Source organism: Debaryomyces fabryi, assembly GCF_001447935.2.
Source record: "Debaryomyces fabryi strain CBS 789 chromosome Unknown contig00002, whole genome shotgun sequence".
NCBI lineage: Eukaryota > Fungi > Ascomycota > Pichiomycetes > Serinales > Debaryomycetaceae > Debaryomyces > Debaryomyces fabryi.
The window spans coordinates 125,082-146,998 of NW_015385428.1; the positions used below are offsets into that span (position 1 = coordinate 125,082).

A 21,917-nucleotide genomic window follows, 5' to 3' on the forward strand; every position below is an offset into this window, starting at 1 on the left:
AATACAAAAATGGGTGCTGCTTACACGATATTTGGGAGACAAGTTCCAGCTCATATTGTAAGTATTTAGGATGGGAATTGCGGATCCGAATCGAGAGTGAAAAAGTCCTTAACATGATCATAAGTTTGATCATAAATGAACGATAAAGAGGGCTCTGAATTCAATTTGCTCTATATCTTAGAATATTGATTGACTAACTCGAACAGCTTTCTATTATTACTTTATCTAGTGCTGCAGCTGTAGTTGCATGGCCTCGTGCTAAGACGGAGGCTCCACCAGCCGTGGCTGCTCCTGTTGCCCAAACCAAGGAAGAAGATTTTGACTTAGAAAAGTTCTTAAAGTAAGTACATGTTGATTATATTGTTGTGGTGATTTATCTACTAACATGATCTAGCGATTTGACCAAGGAAGAATCAAAATGAATTTTGAGAATGATTTATATGATATATACTTAACATAGAATAGAATACTATTGTCTATATTCTTACTGTAAATGAACTTTTCATTCTAGAATGTGTTTGTTGTACCTCGATTCGATATATATACCTGATATATGTGCTCTCCAAATGTAGAACCTATGATGGTCAATACATGGTGTATCGATGTTTACTCTATTTGGTGTATTGATGTTTAACATTTAACCATTGGATGTTTGTGGTGTATGGGTGTTTGGTTTTATCGGCCAAATCCACACTAAGCGGCTATCACCAGAGAGATCAGACCCACCACATCGTACTTTGCTTCGCTTGAAGCATATATTTCTCTAGTATGTCTTCCTATTCGATTGTCCTATTTCTCCAGGGCTATGCCCACTCTGAATCACTAACATTCTCCACATAAAGTTCTGAACCCTTCATGTTTTACTCTTTGTAGCCCGTCTTCGGTGTTGAACTCATAGTGGGTCACACCAGTTTCATTCGCTCCTACGCGTCCTAACTGTCTCTACATTTTGCCCAGCAAGTGCTTTCCCGACCTTCATCTGCAATTCCGATGCGTAGTACTCTGGTCAATTATATTTTAACGCGTTTTATTGCTAGTAATTGACGTTTTGTAAACAAATCATTATCAAATCGAGATAATTATGAAATTGCCGCTTGCAATATACAGAATCGGGGTTGTTACACCCGCAGAAGCAAGACCTTAACTATAGGAACTATGAAGGATCCATTCAAAAAAAACGTCTTTCAGACGCGCGAATTATTTTTGTTTTCTGTTTGTTTTTATTCTAGTGATGACAAATTAATTTTGTTAGCGAGACGCGTTCGACTATTTAATCTGCCAATATCCGCCAAATTAAAAGAATTTGTGAAAAGAATCAACACTTCTCGTTTGAAAGATCTTAGTATTATTTATTAACGAAGAAGAATAATCAATAATGTACGTTTATAAAAGAGATGGACGTAAGGAGCCTGTCCGCTTTGACAAGATCACTGCTAGAGTTCAAAGGTTATGTTATGGGTTAGATACTACACACGTCGAGCCAGTTGCTATCACACAAAGGGTTATTTCTGGTGTTTACCAAGGGGTCAACACTATTGAATTAGATAACTTGGCTGCTGAAACTGCTGCTTATATGACTACAATCCACCCTGACTATGCTATTTTGGCAGCAAGAATCGCCGTTTCCAACTTACACAAACAAACTACCAAACAATACTCCCAAGTCAGTAAAGAGTTGTATGACTACGTTAATCCAAAGACTGGTTTACACTCACCTATGATTTCCAAAGACACATATGATATTATTCAAGCCAATGCAAATGAGTTGAACTCCGCTATTGTGTTTGATCGTGATTTCAACTACAACTATTTCGGATTCAAGACCTTGGAAAGATCTTACTTGTTGAGAATCAACGGTAAGGTTGCCGAAAGACCACAACATTTGATCATGAGAGTCGCAGTCGGAATCCATGGTAATGACATCGAAAGAGTCATCGAATCGTACAACATGATGTCCCAAAGATTTTTCACACACGGTTCTCCAACGTTGTTTAATGCTGGTACTCCTAGTCCTCAAATGTCGTCTTGTTTCTTGGTTGCTATGAAGGATGACTCTATTGATGGTATCTACGATACCTTGAAGACATGTGCCTTGATTTCCAAGAGTGCTGGTGGTATAGGTTTACATATCCACAACATTCGTTCTACTGGTGCTTACATAGCTGGTACCAATGGTACTTCTAACGGTATCATCCCTATGGTTCGTGTTTTTAACAACACTGCTCGTTATGTCGATCAAGGTGGTAACAAGAGACCAGGTGCCTTTGCCCTTTACTTAGAGCCATGGCATGCGGATATCTTCGATTTCATAGATATCAGAAAGAATCATGGTAAGGAAGAAATTAGAGCTAGAGATTTATTCCCTGCCTTATGGATTCCTGATTTATTCATGAAGAGAGTCGAGCAAAATGGTGACTGGACTTTATTCTCTCCAAATGAAGCTCCTGGTTTATCAGATGTCTACGGTGATGAATTCGAAGAATTGTACTCCAAGTATGAAAAAGAAAATCGCGGTAGATCGGTTGTCAAGGCGCAAAAATTATGGTACGCCATTTTAGATGCTCAAACTGAAACTGGTACTCCATTCATGTTATACAAAGATGCTTGTAACAAAAAGACAAACCAAAAGAATTTAGGTATTATTAAGTCATCCAACTTATGTTGCGAAATTGTTGAATACTCTGCTCCTGATGAAGTGGCTGTTTGTAACTTGGCTTCCATTGCTTTACCATCTTTTGTTGAGAAGGATAGCACCTCAAGTTGGTACGATTTCGAAAAGTTGCATGAAGTTACTAAGGTTGTGACCCGTAACTTGAACAGAATTATTGACCGTAACTACTACCCAGTTCCGGAAGCAAGAAACTCGAATATGAGAAATAGACCAATTGCCTTAGGTGTCCAAGGTTTAGCAGATGCATTTATGGCATTAAGATTACCATTTGACTCCCAAGAAGCTAAGGAATTAAACACTCAAATTTTCGAAACCATTTATCACGGTGCTGTCGAAGCCTCCATTGAATTGGCTGAAGTTGAAGGGCCATACCAAAGCTATGAGGGATCTCCAGCCTCTAAGGGAATCTTGCAATTTGATTTATGGGACAGAAAGCCAACTGAATTATGGGACTGGGATACTTTGAAACAAAAGTTAGCTAAGCATGGTATTAGAAATTCTTTGTTAGTTGCTCCAATGCCAACTGCCTCAACCTCTCAAATATTAGGTTACAATGAATGTTTCGAGCCATATACTTCAAATATTTACTCCAGAAGAGTTTTGGCTGGTGAATTCCAAATTGTCAACCCATACTTATTGCGTGATTTAGTTGATTTAGGTATCTGGAATGATGATATGAAGAACAACATTATCTCCAATAACGGTTCTATTCAATCCTTACCTAACATTCCAGATGAATTAAAGGCCTTATACAAGACCGTTTGGGAAATTTCTCAAAAGCATATTATTGACATGGCTGCAGACAGAGCTGCTTTCATTGATCAATCACAATCTTTAAATATTCACATCAAAGACCCTACTATGGGTAAATTAACTTCAATGCATTTCTATGGTTGGAAGAAGGGTTTGAAGACAGGTATGTATTACTTAAGAACTCAAGCTGCTGCTGCTGCTATTCAGTTTACTGTGGACCAAAACTCAGTCAATAATGCTTCCAAGAGTATTGCTTCCTTAGAAAAATTAAACCAAAGAAAATATATTGCTAAACCAGTTTCTAGCAATAATGACTCTGGTGTCTCTACTGAGCCAACTTCGTTAGAAAATTCGGTAGCTGATTTAAAAATCACCGATAACTCGAATGCCTCAAACAACGATGAATCAGCTGCAACTGAATCAGCTGAAGGCCAAGAAGCAGGTGATATTTACAGCTCAAAGGTTATTGCATGTGCTATTGATAATCCTGAATCGTGTACTATGTGTTCCGGTTAAGTCATATAGTACAGTTTACTATTTTTGTATATTACTATGTTTCTTATTTAATTATTGTTAAAGTTTGTTGTTGGGTAATAATTTTTTTTAATTAGTTTTAACGCTTTTATATCACAGGTTGCTTAATGTCACCTTAATAAATAAAATATAAAAATATGTTGTAGATCAATAGGAGGTATCGGAAAGATGCCGTTACATGCGACAAACTACAGGTTTTTTTATCTTCTTCGCTGCAGAATTTCAAAAGTAATACTCTATTAAATAAAAATCAATCGACACATCTCATATTTCATGGTAGATTTATCATATCAATCAAATGCACAATAATTTGAAAAGTATTTCTTGCTATTAATATTCAAGATAAACTCAAACGACCTTATCCCACAAACAGAAAACAAACTTTTGTATGACGCAGATATCAAACCCTGAAATACCTGGGGCCACAAACGAAGATATAGTCCTAGATACGTTTCTGGACAATAGGTCAACTATGGATTCGGATGATGATAGTTCAGATCCAATCCGTATAATGGACCAGGATAATGATTTTTTCGTTGATAGTTCAATTAAAGGAAAAATGAAGCGATTCTTTTACAAATTATGGAATGGTCCTACCGTTCCAGAAGATAACCCACCACGTCGGATCCAGGTATTTTTGAAGGTGGAAGAATTCCCTGAAAAATTCAATAACAGCATTTCGAAATCTATCCGAGTCACAGGCCTCATATTATATTTAAGTCTTTGGTTTCTTGTGTGCTATAACATTTTGGTTCCATACATGACCATACCGCCAGGTATGTCAAATAACTCCAATATAACTGTAATTCCACTATCATGTCAATCACAATCACACTTTTGGAGAGGTAAAAATGGTGCATGTGGATTAAATGGAGAATTATGCCCTTCGTTCGATAAGGATGAAAATGAAGTAATATTTCGGTGCCCAGCTCTTTGTGATAGGAACAGTTGGACATATTCATTGATACCTATCGGTGATCAACGGGTCAAATATAGAGGGTATTTCGTAGGTGGTGGTGAAGATCCGGAACAGCATGCTACTGAAACATTATCCAAACCGTATAGAGCTGACTCGTACCCATGTGGTGCAGCTATCCATGCTGGTGTTTTGTCACCATTTTTCGGAGGTTGTGCCAGAATATCATACTCAAAGAATGGAGAGCTGTATTTTCCTTCTGCTCCGGGTCATTATGGAGTTGGTGAATCTATTCCCTTTCTATCATTTTTTCAATCATCTTATTATTTTAAAAAATTAGTAAGTGGTAATGATAGCTCTGGTGGCTTCTCTCACTGTTATGATCCAAGATTACTAGTATTGGTTATTAATATTATCTTAGGGATACCAATTGTATATTTGGCTAGTGGAGCTGCTACGTTTTGGATCATAAATTTTGTTGGATTTTGGACCATATGTTTAGCCACCGATCCACCATATACGGTGAATGCCAGAGATCATGATAGTTTTTCAAATTTGCTTTCAATTGGTCTTGAGAGATTTTTACCGTCATCATTCATTTTGTATGTCTTGTGGCATGCCTCTGTTAAAAGAACTTTGTCTGATCCACCTCCAGAATTAAATGCAAAGTCATCTCCATTAAGTAAGCTAATATTATGGTACCCACTCTTTTGGCTTGGAGTTTTAAACAATATTACATTCGACAGGTTGCCAGTAGATAGACTAACGATTCTGGATCTCAAGGAACAGGCTGGGGCATTAATAGCGGTATCATCTATCATAACTACTATAGGTACATGTGCTTTTATACAAGCCTACAAGATCTGGCTATCTGGAAGGTTTAGAAAGTACTTGGTCATTTATGTTTCCTTTATCCTAGGATTGGTTTTTCTAGCACAATTACCTGGTTTGACCCTACGTATACATCACTATATATTAGCAATGCTTTTAATTCCTGGATGTGCTACGAGAGGAAGAACAGCATTAGCATTCCAGGGTATTTTATTAGGATTATTCCTTTCCGGATCTTCTAGATGGGGTTTGGCTTCAATTGCAGAAACCATAGATTCCTTAAAAAGAGATGATCCAAAAGGAAAGATTCTTCCGCCTGAATTCACAGGATTCAATATTACGTCTGGAATTTTAGACTGGAAATTCGCTGATACCTCATCAATGAATTCGATAGAACAAGTCGTGAATAATAAATTCAACGGGGTATCTTTACTTATAAATGATATCGAACGTTACGTTGGTGATCGAGCTGAATCGTTAAACTTGGTAGATTTATTTAAAAAATCAACTGATTTGAAGAATTCTATAAAGAATGCATTAAAGAACGGCTATACAGATAAAGACGGAAACATTCTCATGTACTTACGGATTGGTAAAAAGGTATTAGGAAGTGAAGCATATAGCGATTTTTCTAACGCTGGCGTCCTCAAATGGCCAAGTGGGGAATTTACTAAACCTCAGCCAGGTGTTACTTAAATATCTACAAGTACTATTTATTATATATAAACCTTCATAGACATGTTTATCAGCAACAAATACATTAATCATGTGACCAACGAGAAAATTAGCTGCTAATATATATTAACGTTTTTAGTATTAAGATAGAAGCATAGATCAACATCACAAGCCATGTTAAATACATTAAGATTACCAGTGTATTCTTCGTGTGTTGCCTATAATTTTCGTATTGTAGGATCCAGATTATGGGCTTATGAGAAGCGTTATTCTACAAGCAATTCAGGTACATCAAAAACACCAAATTCCAGCAAACTTTCAAAACCGCAAGTCAAATGGTTCTATGCCACAGATGTCCCCAATTCCAAGCCAGCTTGGCATAATTACACCAAGACAAAGGATCCAAAAAAGTTCATTCCTTTTTCTGATTATGATTCTAAAAGATTAGAGAAACAATACCAAAAGTATACTGTTGGTATGAACCAAATAGACAATAAAGAACAGAGTAACGTGAATCCCGAATTTGTTGAAGTTAATGAAGACAAGCTCTTTCAGGTCGATTTGAAAAATTTCGATTTGTCCCCCGTATATTGGGACGGGCCAGTTTATGAAGTTCGTCGTGGTACTTGGTTCAACTCTGATGGGATTCCCTTAAGTGCGAAGTTATCTCAGCAAATTGAAGAGGGATATAGGTACAGAAAGGCCTACACTTTTGGAGAACAAGGGCCTAGTGAAAATCAAGTTGCAGAATCAAAAGATGAAGTTGCTAAGTTCAATAGAAAGGTGGAAAAGGAAGGAAAACCTGGGTTGGCTCTTGAAATTGATTTTGAGAAAGAAAAAGATACATTCGGTTTAGATAATGACCAAGTGGTATTATTCTGTAACTCTAGAGAAGCTGTTTTATTTCCTTCGTCATTTGATAGCAATTTTCAACTTGGTGTGATTCGTAGCTTTGGAACAAGCTCTGGCTCTTTGATATCTGTTGAGAAAATACAACGTGGTTACACGGATGACTTGCATGAAACCGTTTTTGATAATTTGACCACTAATCCTATTCCTGATTTAACGGATTTCTTTCAAAGTGAAATCTCTAATGCCTTTCACCCCGGTGATTCAGAGAATAAAAAAGTCAAAGATAATAAAGAAGAACCTGAAACCACTGTAAAGGAACATGACAAGAAAATGGAAAATGTTCTTGAATCCGATTTTGATCATGTTACTACTCCATTGAGTTCTGAGAGAGAGGTTGATCATCTTGTGTTATGCATTCATGGCATAGGTCAGATTTTAGGCCACAAGTATGAATCTGTTAACTTTGTCCATAGTATTAACGTTCTTAGAAATACTATGAAAGAGGTCTATCAAAATGATAAAGGCTACCAAGAAATTGCCTACCCTGATCATGAACAAAACGATGAAAACAAAAGTACGAATAATAGAATTCAAATCTTACCAATATCTTGGAGACATAAAATTGACTTTCATCCTCAAAAAAGTTTAGAAGCATATGATGATAGCGGTAAATTAAGGTTGCCAAGTTTAGCACAAATAAGTGTTGATGGTGTTAAATCGCTTAGAAATATTTTAGGTGATGTTGTCTTAGACATCTTACTTTATTATGAGCCAAAGTATATTAATCAAATTACAAAGGTTGTTACAGAAGAACTCAATCGTGTTTATTCCCTTTATATGGAAAGAAATCCTAATTTTAGAGGAAAAGTACATATTATGGGACATTCATTAGGTTCTGTAATCTCATTTGATATTCTTAGTTCACAAGCCAATAACAAGCCTACGGATGCTGACCAGGGGAAGGATTTATTGTTTGATGTTGATGACTTATTTTGTGTTGGTTCACCAATTGGTATGTTTAAGTTATTGGGGCAAAGTAATATAAAACCACGTTCTCTTTTGCCCGACGATTTTGATGCAAAGGAACAAAATACATTTGTTTCCCCAAAATGTTCTAACTTGTATAATATTTTTCATCCTTGTGATCCTATAGGATACAGGATGGAGCCATTAATTAATCCTGAATTCTCGCAATACAAACCAGAATTAGTTCCATTTGCTGTGAAAGGTTTGAACACTCAAATAAGAGAATTAGCACACTTTAGTGAAGAAATACAAGAAAAATTGTTCCGAGCTTCGAGTTGGTTTAATAGAGGAAGTAAGCCCGATAAGAAAGAGCCAGAAGAAACTAAGAGCATAGAAGAAAGGGCATCAGAAGAGAATGCTTTGGATGATATTTTATTTAGTTTAGCGAAATCTGAGAAGAAAGACGATAATAAAAGAAAGCTTAAGAAGAAAGATTTAAGCAAAGAGGATTTGGCCACTTTGACTCAAATGAATAAAAATGGAAGAGTTGATTACAGTTTGCCTATGGGAGTTTTCGATTTCTCTTTAGTATCTGCCATTAGTGCACATATTTCCTATTTTGAGGACAAGGATACTGCGGGCTTCATAATGAAGCAATTGTTACTTTCAAGGTCTTCTACAGTTGAGTCTAAAACTGTCTCATTATATGAATAATTGACTACACTTAATTTATATACCTCTCATAAAGTAATGTACATTAGATATTTATTCTATTAATAAATCATCAATACTTTGTTCTGCATCGTGTTTAATGAGTTCCAACATTCCTTCTGGTAATATTGGAGTTCCATCTTCGCCAACAATATATCTAAATGGCATTTCCGTAGCTTCATATTTATTATATCTTATTTCAGGGTAGTCTAAAAACTCAATATTTTCAAACTTAACTTGATCCTTTACGATTTTCTGAGTAGTTCTGATAGCTGTATCAGTGGTCATTTGTAAACTTCCCAATCTTCTACCAGCTAATCCATACTTTCTTCTCAAGATTCCTGTTCTATCAATTCTAGGATGAGAACCTAAAATTCCCCCAAATACAAAATAGTCAAAACTATTATTATCTTCAGGTACTAAATCAACCTCAGCTGCCGGATCCAATAAACAGATTTTGGATTTTTCGATGTTACCACCATCTATATCTACGCATTCCTTTGTAGTCCATTGCAACCCTAAATCTGATAGTCTAGATGGAATATCTTTTTCTGTGGTTGAGGGAGGTAAAGAAGTCAATATTAAATTCTCTTTACCCACTTCTCTAATGATTTGCGAATACTCCAAGATAACCCATTCGGAGAAACCCTCTTCCATATGTTCAATGACGTACTTCATTATTTCAGATTTAGTGTCAATGAATTAAGTCTAGTCTAAATTTTTTTTTTTTTCAGATATAATGAGCATACACAAAGTGCTGCAAAATCTGCCAGTGAAACATCTATTACAGAACTTGTTGAATAGCAAGAGAACAAGCAGGGCAATCTGATATATATACTACAATATAGATAACAATTTTCTGAAAGTAAGAAATTAGTACAAGTTCTAATCTTTTAAAAATTTTGGAGGATTGTTACAAAATACAAAAATTGCTCTAATTTAGAAATAACTAAGAACATGAATTTTAAATAAAATAAAGACTAACTATTTAGAACAACAAGATTCAGATGAGGTTTTACTAAAAGCCAACCTAGAACTATTATCAACGCCCAAAGAGCTTACCTTTGTGCCATTCATGCCATTCTTCACTTGTGTAGTAGTTCTTACGTAGGATGGCTTCACATCAAGACAAGGATTCTCAGTGAAAAAATTCCTTGGGCGTAACATAAGATCAAAAATTTCCGTTGGCATAACAGGGAAGTCTTCCGGCGCTGGAAAATGTGTGATACCGAATGTATGGAAAAACACGATGTCTGTATTTTCTACGTTGTCTTTACCGTCACCCAACCACTTATTCATACCTTGCACAGAATCTCCATCCCATTGACACACGAAGTCACCAGATGGATACAATCTACCATAACCGTAATCTTCGTCGTGGTATGGAACAACCTGAGTCGAATTCAAAGCCCAAGGAGCCCTTTTGCAAACAAGCGAACCTTCTTTAGCTAAAACGGGAGGACAAAATGTTGAGACCAACTTGTAAGATGCTGGTTTTCCAGAGTGAGGATTGATAGACTTTGGATTGAAAATATCCCAAGTTCTTGCAGTAGATGATTCAAAGTTAGTGAAAGAATCGCCAACTGTTTTAAATGTAGTTTTTTCATTGTAGAATGCATTGCCGTATTTGTTATCCTCAGAACCTAAAGGAAGTGGGGATTGTTTGCAATCACTTGTAGCGGCTGAGTTATTATCTCCATCTATTCTAGGATGGATTCTAAGGGAGAATAAATGCTGGTGGTTGTGTGCATTAACTTGAGGATAAACTTGTGTCCCCCAAGGTCCAACATCTTCATCTTCTGCACAAATATATGTGTTTAAAATGCCAGTCAATCTAATTTCTAATTTAACAGTACCATCTTGTCTAAATATCCAATATAAGCAGTACTCATAATTTGAAGCTGTGAATATTTGGGAAATAATTAATCTGGTACCTCTGGTAACAATAGTGGTTTGAAAGTCATCTCTAAAATCAGAATGCTTGAATAAAACCCCATCATCTTCTTCGTGTATACATATAGCATTCTTAATAGTACTAGGCTCACCATCTCTATCAGGGAAATGTGCATCCATGTAATGAATGACTCCTTTACAGTCGCATCCCAATGATAACGGGTTTGTACAATGCCCTGCACCATATTCCCCAATGTCTAATGCATGTTTACGGTGATGGGGATAGCCAGGTGAACCATAAGGAACTATCATTTCCGCCAATGAGATTCTGTGGAAAATGGGTCTAACTTTGCCATGGTCGTTGTAACAAACATCACTTAAAACAATCCCTTCTCTATAGTTGAAACCAATATGAAACTTAAAGTTTGACCATTCAATAATATTGCCGTCAAATTTAAAAGAGACACCTTCGGGTTGAGTAATGTTTATTGGTTTAGAATCTGTTCTATAACCCGACGGATTTTCCTTAGTTCCAAATTTGTCTTTGACATAGTCCGGATTGAAGTTAGCATGCTCATGCTTGGATACTTTTCTTCTCCTATTTGGAATGTCGATGTAAATAACTTTCCCTGCATTCATATCAACAATAGGACAGAAATCCAATGGATGAGAGTATTGCGAGTCATTCTCGTTTGATCTCCAGTACATCAATGCTTGTTGCAACCTTTTAGATGCGCCCCATCTTTCATCATATCCAATGGCCCAAGCATCGCAATAAATGTTTTTCATCTCCTCTTTTGGCACTCCACTGATCTCACATTGCTTTATCACAGCAGGATCATTTCTAACTATTTCTTCTGTAGTCCGCAAATCATCCGGTGTTAAAATTGGTTGAACGGCATCAATTTCACGCTTCTCAACAATCTTCTGACTACCGATATCTACCACTCCTTCCTGAAGAGGGCGCACCCCTTCTAAGATAACCACATAATATGCTAAACGAGGAGGGACTGGACCGTTGGCTTCCTTCCAGTTATAGTACGCTTTTTACTTGGCTCTCTCAATGTAATAGTATTGAAATTAAGCTTCTTTCCTGAATATTGCTGCTTGATTATGGTGCTTACCTCTTTGATTTCTTGCGCAGATAGTGGATCTAAAGGATGTAATGGTCTTTGTGGTCCTGAGCTTGCAGCAATTGTATGAGTTGCTAGCTGTTGCAATCTTTCCATCTTTAGTTACACGTTATTCACTTCTGCTATGGATATTGTAAATATGCTTTACTGTGTTCTTGCGATCTGCAGTTTCAAGAAGAAAGTAGTTACTTATAGTATATTTCTTATCAGTCTATGGTAGCGTATGTCCCAAAACAGTGAGTATTTCCGATGATAACGCTAACCGGAGAAATGACCCAATTGAGCGCGCATTCAGATCTGGAACTTATGCAGACTAACCACTAAGCTTACAGATAGGCCTAAGATTAAATCGATATTCACTTATTTATTATTACAGCAAGCTATATATAATGTATTCAGCGTACAAGAAATATTGAATATTCAATAAATAGAGCGTCCGAGCTTTGATTCGATTACCACTATCCAAATTAACAATGGTAATATCACTAAACATGATAAGTCAAGGACGATGCAACAACTGCTAAGGGTATCGTTCAACCAAATAAAGTTTTCCGATAATGCATTAACTAAGTCCAATTGGGAACAGTCTGCACTAGCGGTACAGGACAGTTGAATTGTATGCGTTAAATAGTTAATGAAGATCAGCGTTATGAACAGAACATTGTAGCTAATGGTGTGAGTTGGGGTATAGGTATATATGGTGATTAATTTGACCAAGTTTATGAGAACATCATTAAATAAGATCATCAAGCTCATGGATGCTGCAAGGATCAAGCTTCCATAGCACCATATGAATCTGGATAATAAGGAAGTAAATTGGGGGAAGTTCTTGAATTTGGGATGGTTTGCAACCTTGACAAAGATGGTGACAACGTCAACAAAGAAAAGCGTAAAAATAGCATAGAATATGTGATCTGACTTGACGGTGATATTTGAGTATTGCAAAAGAATTGCTGAAGAATTAAATAAGAAAATGTCGGGAACTATGCAATATGATATGACGGAGAGAATGGCAAACGAAATGCAATGCTTGACGAAAAACGTCCTGAGTGACGAGTGACCCACACTGAGCCTGGACTTGGATACTGACAATTCCATATCCAGATACTGGTATGTAGTCAAGTCATCGTCGAACGACACGGATTTCGAGAAAGACAATGGTTCCACAGTCTTCTCTACATCACTGCTGCTTTTGTCGGAGATGAATGAAATGTATTCCACACTTTTCATTATAACATTGGAAAAAATGTGGAACAACGCCATTGATACGACCGTTACCGATAATATTTTCACATCTTTCTGCAAGTAGTACATGTTTAGCACCGAATGAACATCTTCGTTGATAAAGTATCCTCTGAAATCCTTGGGCAAATTTTTATTTCCATCCAAGTATCTGATTGTGTTATCCAAGTTTAGCAATATGTTTTCTGTGAATCCTGCTATTAGAAAGTTCCACAAGCAGAGTCCGGTAAGAACAGTAGTCAAGCTTTTCAAATCATCTGAATGTTTTTGAGGCAATACCTGGCTCACCTTGTGGTACCTATATATATATAGCATCCCACAGACAGCACTTCCGCCCATCAGTGCTAATTTGTATCCATTGGTGTTCTCTGAAAACTTTTTAATCGTTTTGAGTATGGTAATCATCTGTATGCCATCGTTATTTAAGTCTGACATTTTTTTACTAGTATTGCTTCAAATTTAAACAATTATGTCTGGAATGACGTTCAATTAGTTCCAGTAATATATTATTTTCTCTTACAGGAAATAAACCTGAGTTTTATAATTTAGTCGTTTAGGAAATATAATTAGTTTTATAAGTTTTTCAGCCGTTTTTACCGAACTATAATTTAGCGTAGAGGGTAAACGATTTTCGCAATTACATTACTAAACGCGGACCGCCCGGTTTTATCTGATTTATAATGATTAGTTATACGTTAAGCCTAACAAGAATATATTTTTCTATATAACAACATTTAGTACAATGTCTAGCTTCTTCTAATGAAAACAAATTAGTGCAACAAATGAATGTATTTGTGTGAAATCAAGTATGGCTTTGGGACGATCAGGGTATTCAAATGTGACGGATGTACAAATATGCAATTAGGGCCGAAGGGTCGGCTATGAGAGAATATCGATTCCGAGACTTGATTTATTGCAGATACTGACAGGAGGTAATCTACAAACGATAGCAATTACTGTTATGGTCACACGAGGGGTAGATTTTATAAAGTATCATATATTCTTGAAAGAGATTCAAATTACAAATAGAGTTCAATAAACAGAATAAAAAAAATACATATTAGATAGAAATTGACTTACCAAACATTAATAATTTAAAAATTAATTATTTAATAAGCTTATAATTTATCATAGTATTCTTCGTAACCTGGAACTTCAGGCTTCATACCTTGACGTTCTCTCTTTTCCTTGACGATGTTACCGACCTTAGAGGTTGGGTCAGTTGGGTCACCGTTTAAGACAGCCCAGTGATCGAAGATCAATTGTGGGAAAGCTTGACCACCAGTAGATTGTCTTAATTCACCACTGAAACCGAAGGATTCATTGACTGGTAAGTAGGCCTTAACAGTGAACAATGGAGTACCTGGTCTTTGTTCTTCAGAGATAACTTGACCTCTCTTCTTGTTCAAGACGGAGTAGATACCACCAATGGCGTTTTCTGGACATTGGATTTCAACCAAGAAGACTGGTTCTTGAATAGCTGGTTCAGCTAATAACATAGAAGCGTAGGTAACTCTTCTCATGGTTGGGATAATTTGACCACCACCTCTGTGGATAGCATCAGCATGTAAGGTAACATCCAAGATGTTAATTCTGACAGATCTAACGTTTTCACCGAAAATTGGACCTTCCTTGGTAGCCCATTGGAAAGCAGCAACGACGGAATCCTTGATTTCGTTCAAGTATTGAACGGCCTTGGTTTGATCGACAACCAAGTTTGGACCGTTACCATCTGGACCGAAACACCAGATCTTTCTGGCATCAGTGACATCCCAACCGTGGTTGTCGGCTAAGATTCTAGCTCTGGCCTTGAAATCATCTCTTGGGTTAATAACACCCTTTTCAATGTCTAAGGAGACTTCTTCATCAATTGGTTGAGCCTTAACGTAAATTCTGTTATGCTTGTTTGGAGACTTAGATAAGGCGACCATGGAGGATTCAGCACCAACGGTTTCTCTGTAAGAGACAATTGGTGGGGAGATCTTCAATGGAATACCAGCGTGATCGTTTTGTAAATCAGACAAACAAATTTCCAAATGTAATTCACCAGTGGCAGCAACAATGTGTTCACCAGATTCGTTCATGGTGGTTAAGACACATGGATCGGACTTGGATAATCTCTTTAAACCTTCGACTAATTTTGGTAAATCGTTAGCGTTCTTGACTTCAACAGCGACTTGGACAACTGGGGAGACAGAGAACTTCATGACCTTCATGTTGTGGGAAGCTTCGTTAGTGGTGATGGTACCAGACTTCAATAAGAATTGATCGACACCAACTAAACCAACAATGTTACCAGCTGGACAGTCATCGATAGCTTCGACGAATCTACCCATCATCAAAACAGTTCTTTGAATAGCCTTGACGAATAAGTCATCCTTCTTACCAACTTGGTAGTTTGGACCTTGAATTCTGACCTTTTGACCAGACTTAACAGTACCGGCGAAAACACGACCGAAAGCGTAGAATCTACCCTTATCAGAGGTTGGAACCATCTTAGAGACGTACAACATCAAGTCAGCCTTAGGGTCACAGTTCTTAATAGCAATACAAGAAGCATCATCAGCTGGACCTTCGTATAAAGTTTCAGCTCTGTAAGCTTGAGCAGTAACTGGGGATGGTAAGTGAATGACAATCATTTCTAATAAAGCATCAGCGGCTGGTAAGAATTTTCTCATAACAACCTTTAATAAAGCCTTACCTTCTAATTCCTTTTCTTCAGCCTTCAAGTTGATTTCCAACTTTTCTAATAATTTTGGAATTTCATCTTTCTTGAAGTTCATGATAGAAGCGAAAATTCTGAAGATTGGGTCTAAGACGAACATGTTGAAAGCTCTTTCTAATGGCTTTCCATCAGTGTCCTTGTCCTTGTTAGTCCATTTCTTGGTCTTTGGGTTGAAGTAAGAGTCACCCCATAATCTTTCCATCATCTTAATTCTGTCAACACCAAACTTCTTGGAGTATCTGGTGGCGAATTGTCTGACGGTGAAAGCCCAACCGTGTAAACCGGAACCAAAAGCAACGGTACCCTTGTCTGGGTAGACTTGAGCATCACCTAAGCTGGAATCAACGTAAGTGGAGATAATAACGTTAACGGATTCAACAGTTCTGGAGAAAGATTGATATAAATCTTCCTTGGTGACTTGCAATTCTAATAACGCACGATCAACCTTGTTAATAATAACAACTGGCTTAATTCTTTCACCTAAAGCTTGACGTAAAACGGTTTCAGTTTGGACACAGACACCTTCAACAGTGTCAACAACAACTAAAGCACCATCGGTAACACGCAAAGCAGCGGTAACTTCGGAGGAGAAATCAACGTGACCTGGGGAATCGATCAAGTTAATCAAGAAAGAGTTACCTACGGTCTTTTGTTGGATTTCCTTACAGTCATCGTCAGCCATGGAAGCGAACAAGGAAATAGCGGTAGACTTAATAGTAATACCTCTTTCTTGTTCATCTTTTCTGGTATCAGTGAATCTGGCTTCACCGGCCTTGGCAGCAGAAATAATACCTGCTCTTTGAACCAACGAATCAGTTAAAGTGGATTTACCGTGATCGACGTGAGCAATGACGGACATGTTACGGACATTGGTAACCTTGTCCATCAAGTCACGGATTTGTTCAATAGTGAAAGCAACTATTAATATGTTAGTATCATTTGTCGTCAATGTGTCGTCAATCACCTCCATCACTCATCAAACCGTCAATTTTTGCTATCCCATCCCTTTCTGAAGTCTTCATCTCCTTGACAAAAATTTTCTCCAGCAAAAATTTTCGATTCTGTTGAATGATGGGCGGCTAATTATTTTTCACTAAAAATCTCTCTCAATTGTATCAATTCTTAGTTTATTTACTGCTTTCCATATATACATACCCATATTGATAGATTATTATTGGTGTTGGACGTTAGCTAATCAAAAAAAATCCTTTTAATAAAATGATAGGAAAAAAAAACCAAGGGAATGGCTACTGGAACCTGTCCAGCACGAGGGGATTGGTATCAAAATTTTTTGGTGATGGCTCAAAGTGAGATCGAAAAATTTTTCAGACGCCGGGTAATCCCTACTACTCGCAGTAAAAGTCATACTGGGACGGTGATTACCCGGAGTTTACAGGCCAATAGTACTGAAATAGAGGTTACAGGTGAAATTGTATACGATACTGAAGGAGTATAAGAGCAATGGGGGCTGCATAGCGTCCTGAGGAGAAGGTGAGGTAAGTGGGAGGTTTTCACGCAAAATTAACGAGTAATTAACGGTGGAGTGGTGAACAAAGTTAGAGTGTCAGCCATTCGGTCGTAGGACAAAGGGGCCAGGGTTGCGAGGAGATCGAAACGCAGCGGAATGTACCTGCACGTATGCTAGAGACTTGTTTGGTGTAGGGATGTGGTGTATTGAGGTTTTATTAAATGAAACCTGTAAAAATTGTAAATTAGAAGAACCTGCAAATGACTCTGATACGTGAAAAATCGCTACTAGGAATAAGAGATGGATAGCGGATGGATTTGCAATAATACATCCTAGACACACTATAAGATGCCAGCTATAACAGTATTGATATCCGGGTCAGGATCGAACTTGCAAGCTTTGATAGATGCGGAAAAAAGAGGAGAACTTGGCGGTACGATCACACAGGTGGTTTCTTCGAGCGAGACAGCGTATGGGTTGACGAGAGCATCGGAGGCTTCAATTGGCACCAAGACACATATTTTGAAGAATTACTACAAAGGGACCACGAAAGAGGATAAGGTCGAACGCCAGGCGAGAAGAGAGAAATTTAATGAAGATTTGGCCAAACTCTTGATCAATGGGGACATTAGTGACACTCCAGTGGATGGATATACCAAGCCAGATTTGGTGGTGTGTGCGGGTTGGATGTTAATTTTGTCTCCAACGGTATTGACACCATTGGAGAAGGCAGGGATAACAATCATCAACTTGCATCCTGCATTGCCGGGTGCTTTTGACGGCACACATGCTATTGAGAGAGCGTGGAAAGCTGGCCAGGCAGGAGAGATAAGTACTGGAGGAGTGATGATTCATAAGGTTATAGCAGAAGTTGATAGAGGAACACCAGTGCTTGTCAAGGAGCTCGATTTACGCAAAGACGAATCATTGGATGATTACGAAACTAGGGTGCATGATGTCGAACATATTGCGATTGTAGAAGGTACAAATATAGTGTTGAAAGAATTAGCCAAATAGGAATTAAACGATATTTACATTAAACTGTAACTATACAATTTCATATTATCACTACGCATTTTAATCCTATTTTATATATTTAATGTAGTAATAAACTAAATGAAACAATTACTAGCCTTGCGATTATAATCTGGTAATAACTTGTTCAGTGAAGTGTTGGGTAGTAGCAGTACCGTATAAGTCACCAGTTCTGTTTTCCTTACCGGAGGCAATGGTATCTAAGACAGCCTTTTCAATCTTATCAGCATCAGAGTTTAAGGACATGTGTCTCAACATCATACAAGAAGATAATAACAAAGCGGTTGGGTTAGCTAAACCTTTACCGGCAATATCTGGAGCAGAACCGTGGACGGCTTCGAAAATGGAGACCTTGTTACCCATGTTACCCGATGGAGTTAAACCTAAACCACCGATTAAACCAGATGATAAATCGGACATGATATCACCGTATAAGTTAGGCATGACCATAACAACGTTCTTGTAGTCAGATGGGTCAGCAGTCAATTTCAAGGAAGTGTTATCTAACAATTCGAAATCTAACTTGATGTCTGGGTATTCCTTACCGATTTCCTTGGCGGTAGAAACGAATAAACCATCAGATAACTTCATGATGGAGGCCTTGTGAACAACAAGAACGTGTGGCTTGTTGATGGATTTGGCGTATTCAAAAGCGTATCTAATAACCTTTTCGGAGGCTGGCTTGGTGATCAACTTGATAGATTGCACAACACCTGGAACAATGGTGTGTTCAATACCCGAGTATTCACCTTCGGTGTTTTCTCTGATTAACACGGTATCGACGTTCTCGTATGGAGTGTCGTATCCGACAACCGACTTACATGGACGAACATTGGCAAACAAGTTGAAAGTTCTTCTCAAAGTCAAGTTCATAGAGGTGTGACCCTTACCAACTGGGGTGGCTAATGGTCCCTTTAATGCAACTAAGTTTCTGTTGACCGAATCGACAGCAGGTTGTGGTAAAGTAGTCTTACCATCAATTAATAACGGAGTAACGTCAACGGATTCCCATTCGATTGGAATATTGGCAGCGGCGTAGATATCCTTAACGGATTGAGAGATTTCAGAACCGATACCATCACCTTCAATCAAGGTCACGGTATACTTACCATTAGCCTTCTTGCTTCCAGTAAATTGACCGGCGATGTAAGATCTAGTGAATCTTGGGGAAATTGCTGATTGTCTAGTTATCTGTCTGAACATTCTGTTAACAATACGTTTAATTATTCTTATTAATCAAGAAGATGAAAAATTTAAGGATAATTGTCTCTGCGATTATATGATTTTCCGTTGATATTTTTTTTTTCAGACCAAAAGTTAAAGACTGAGCATTAAATCCCTTCCGACGCCGTTCGACCAATAAAATTTGAGAAGTCCAGATGTTGCTTCGGAGCCGAAATGCCATATCTCTGCGGACTTATATTGACCGATCTACACTAATAAAAGTTTGTTGTAGAGGGGATTTATATGTGTAGTGATGGTAATGAACATCTATACACGTTAAATAACCAGTGTATGACTCTTTTACCAGAAAAGTAGGTCCAAATGTGGGTTTTCTTGCCAGATGAGTGTGTATTTCACCGAGCGCAGCACAACCGATACTCCGAACTTGCAGGCGTTTTGTAAAATAAGGGAAGGCATTCTATGGATATTCACATATAGGACATCGCATAGGATGAGAGCCTAGATGGATTGTTAGAGGATATTTTCCGTGATACCTGCTCTTGTTCACTAAATAGTATTTTGCGCAAAAATTTTGCAATCATTGTTAAGCGATATATACATTACATTTCGAATCTAGTGGCATATTCTCTATTAGAGCACAATATATATATATGGATTTGCATAGAGTCTCAGACACAATTTTTTTGCTTACATATTAATGACAGCTCTGATACAGTCACCAGCATGCATATCATCGAATGCGGTGTTGATCTTCTCTAACTCGTGTCTGTGAGTTATGAATTCATCAACCTTTAAGTCTCCGTTCATGTAGTCTTCGACTATGCCTGGCAATTGTGATCTACCCTTGACACCACCGAATGCGGCACCCTTCCATACTCTACCGGTGACTAATTGGAATGGTCTGGTGGAGATTTCTTTACCAGCAGCTGCAACACCAATGATGATGGAAGTACCCCAACCCTTATGACATGCTTCCAAGGCATTTCTCATGACGTTAACGTTACCAGTACAGTCGAAGGTGAAGTCACAACCACCGTCGGTCATTTCAATCAATTTGTCCACAATAGAAGTGTCGCTAGGTAATTTAGCAGAATTAACAAAGTCAGTAGCACCAAATTTTTCAGCCCATTCTTTCTTGGAGTCATTGATATCTACAACAATAATCTTGCCTGCCTTTCTTTGAAGAGCACCTTGGACAACAGACAATCCAACACATCCAGCACCGAAAACAGCAACATTGTCTCCTTCACCAACATTAGCAGTAATAGTAGCGGCACCGTAACCAGTTGTAATACCACAACCTAACAAACAAGTCTTGTCTGGTTGAGCCTTTGGGTTAACAGCAACGACTGAGATGTCAGCAACAACAGTGTATTGGGAGAAAGTCGAACATCCCATAAAGTGCAATAAGTCCTTACCCTTGCACTTGAATCTTGAAGTTCCATCCGGCATAACACCCTTACCCTGAGTTGCTCTGATCTTACCACATAAATTGGTCTTTCCTGACTTACAGAATTTACATTCCTTACATTCAGGAGTGTATAAAGCAACTACACTATCACCAACCTTGACATTTTCAACTCCTTCACCAACACTTTCGACAATACCGGCACCTTCGTGTCCCAAAACAACCGGGAAAGCACCTTCTGGGTCAACACCACTCAATGTATAAGCATCTGTATGACATACACCGGTGTGCAAAATCTTAATACGAACTTCATGAGCCTTTGGAGGAGCAACTTCAATATCTTCAATGGTTAATGGTTTACCTGCTTCCCAGGCAATAGCAGCCTTACATGTAATAGTCTAAACAATAATGTTAGTTTTGTATACAAAAATAGAAAATGCAATGAATTATGGTAACTTCCAAGGTTGCATTCACTTTTGGGGATGTCCGTTCCTGTTCCTAATTAACTTCATTTACCATTCTTCAAACTGTAGTTTTTTCAAACTAATATACTAATACTTACTTTACCAACAGTAGAGTCAGACATTCTAACTTTTATGAATTCAATTCTTTATAATAATCAAGCAATTATCTTATTCCTTAGAGCAAGTTGTTATCATCTTAAATGATTTGAAAAATACGAATATCTGTTCGTTCACGACCTTGCTTACAAATTTTGTTCCATACCATATCTCGGAATGATTAAATAACTCGGATAATCATAATGTGAAGCATAGATTACAGTAAATCTACAGATAACAATCGAGCATGTGGAGAGATGAACAATAATTGAATTTTCGTTGGTAATTTCTCCCAGCTAGGAATTTTACTGCAAAATCTTATGAGAGATAACTCTCATTCATTTCTTCATAATATATTT

At 37.6% G+C, this 21,917-nt stretch overlaps 11 protein-coding genes across 11 annotated transcripts; 4 read left to right on the forward strand and 7 right to left on the reverse strand.

Annotated features, from left to right (window-relative positions):
* Nucleotides 1-1,375: 1,375 nt before the first annotated feature.
* Nucleotides 1,376-3,940, forward strand: RNR1 (ribonucleotide-diphosphate reductase subunit; the record flags this gene model as incomplete). The annotated part of the gene is made up of 1 exon (XM_015609006.1): nt 1,376-3,940. The coding sequence occupies one exon, from the start codon at nt 1,376-1,378 to the stop codon at nt 3,938-3,940; it is 2,565 nt and encodes an 854-aa protein (XP_015470199.1).
* A 490-nt stretch (nt 3,941-4,430) lies between these two features.
* On the forward strand, nt 4,431-6,401 carry AC631_00177 (uncharacterized protein; the record flags this gene model as incomplete). The annotated part of the gene is made up of 1 exon (XM_015609007.1): nt 4,431-6,401. The coding sequence occupies one exon, from the start codon at nt 4,431-4,433 to the stop codon at nt 6,399-6,401; it is 1,971 nt and encodes a 656-aa protein (XP_015470200.1).
* Nucleotides 6,402-6,554: 153 nt separating this feature from the next.
* AC631_00178 (putative carboxylic ester hydrolase) lies at nt 6,555-8,912 on the forward strand (the record flags this gene model as incomplete). Its single annotated transcript, XM_015609008.1, has 1 exon — nt 6,555-8,912. One exon carries the CDS (start codon nt 6,555-6,557, stop codon nt 8,910-8,912), a length of 2,358 nt encoding a protein of 785 aa, XP_015470201.1.
* A 51-nt stretch (nt 8,913-8,963) lies between these two features.
* Nucleotides 8,964-9,587, reverse strand: AC631_00179 (protein-arginine N-methyltransferase; the record flags this gene model as incomplete). Its single annotated transcript, XM_015609009.1, has 1 exon — nt 8,964-9,587. The coding sequence occupies one exon, from the start codon at nt 9,585-9,587 to the stop codon at nt 8,964-8,966; it is 624 nt and encodes a 207-aa protein (XP_015470202.1).
* A 306-nt stretch (nt 9,588-9,893) lies between these two features.
* On the reverse strand, nt 9,894-11,591 carry AMO1 (Amo1p; the record flags this gene model as incomplete). The annotated part of the gene is made up of 1 exon (XM_015609010.1): nt 9,894-11,591. The coding sequence occupies one exon, from the start codon at nt 11,589-11,591 to the stop codon at nt 9,894-9,896; it is 1,698 nt and encodes a 565-aa protein (XP_015470203.1).
* Nucleotides 11,592-11,797: 206 nt separating this feature from the next.
* Nucleotides 11,798-12,031, reverse strand: AC631_00181 (uncharacterized protein; the record flags this gene model as incomplete). The annotated part of the gene is made up of 1 exon (XM_015609011.1): nt 11,798-12,031. One exon carries the CDS (start codon nt 12,029-12,031, stop codon nt 11,798-11,800), a length of 234 nt encoding a protein of 77 aa, XP_015470204.1.
* A 324-nt stretch (nt 12,032-12,355) lies between these two features.
* On the reverse strand, nt 12,356-13,612 carry AC631_00182 (uncharacterized protein; the record flags this gene model as incomplete). Its single annotated transcript, XM_015609012.1, has 1 exon — nt 12,356-13,612. The coding sequence occupies one exon, from the start codon at nt 13,610-13,612 to the stop codon at nt 12,356-12,358; it is 1,257 nt and encodes a 418-aa protein (XP_015470205.1).
* Nucleotides 13,613-14,295: 683 nt separating this feature from the next.
* EFT2 (elongation factor 2) lies at nt 14,296-17,061 on the reverse strand (the record flags this gene model as incomplete). Its single annotated transcript, XM_015609013.1, has 2 exons — nt 14,296-16,820; nt 17,058-17,061. The coding sequence occupies 2 exons, from the start codon at nt 17,059-17,061 to the stop codon at nt 14,296-14,298; spliced, it is 2,529 nt and encodes an 842-aa protein (XP_015470206.1).
* Nucleotides 17,062-17,718: 657 nt separating this feature from the next.
* On the forward strand, nt 17,719-18,387 carry ADE8 (phosphoribosylglycinamide formyltransferase; the record flags this gene model as incomplete). The annotated part of the gene is made up of 1 exon (XM_015609014.1): nt 17,719-18,387. One exon carries the CDS (start codon nt 17,719-17,721, stop codon nt 18,385-18,387), a length of 669 nt encoding a protein of 222 aa, XP_015470207.1.
* Nucleotides 18,388-18,510: 123 nt separating this feature from the next.
* Nucleotides 18,511-19,608, reverse strand: IDH2 (isocitrate dehydrogenase (NAD(+)); the record flags this gene model as incomplete). The annotated part of the gene is made up of 1 exon (XM_015609015.1): nt 18,511-19,608. The coding sequence occupies one exon, from the start codon at nt 19,606-19,608 to the stop codon at nt 18,511-18,513; it is 1,098 nt and encodes a 365-aa protein (XP_015470208.1).
* Nucleotides 19,609-20,277: 669 nt separating this feature from the next.
* On the reverse strand, nt 20,278-21,584 carry FDH3 (bifunctional alcohol dehydrogenase/S-(hydroxymethyl)glutathione dehydrogenase; the record flags this gene model as incomplete). The annotated part of the gene is made up of 2 exons (XM_015609016.1): nt 20,278-21,396; nt 21,561-21,584. 2 exons carry the CDS (start codon nt 21,582-21,584, stop codon nt 20,278-20,280), a joined length of 1,143 nt encoding a protein of 380 aa, XP_015470209.1.
* Between the last annotated feature and the right edge of the window lie 333 nt (nt 21,585-21,917).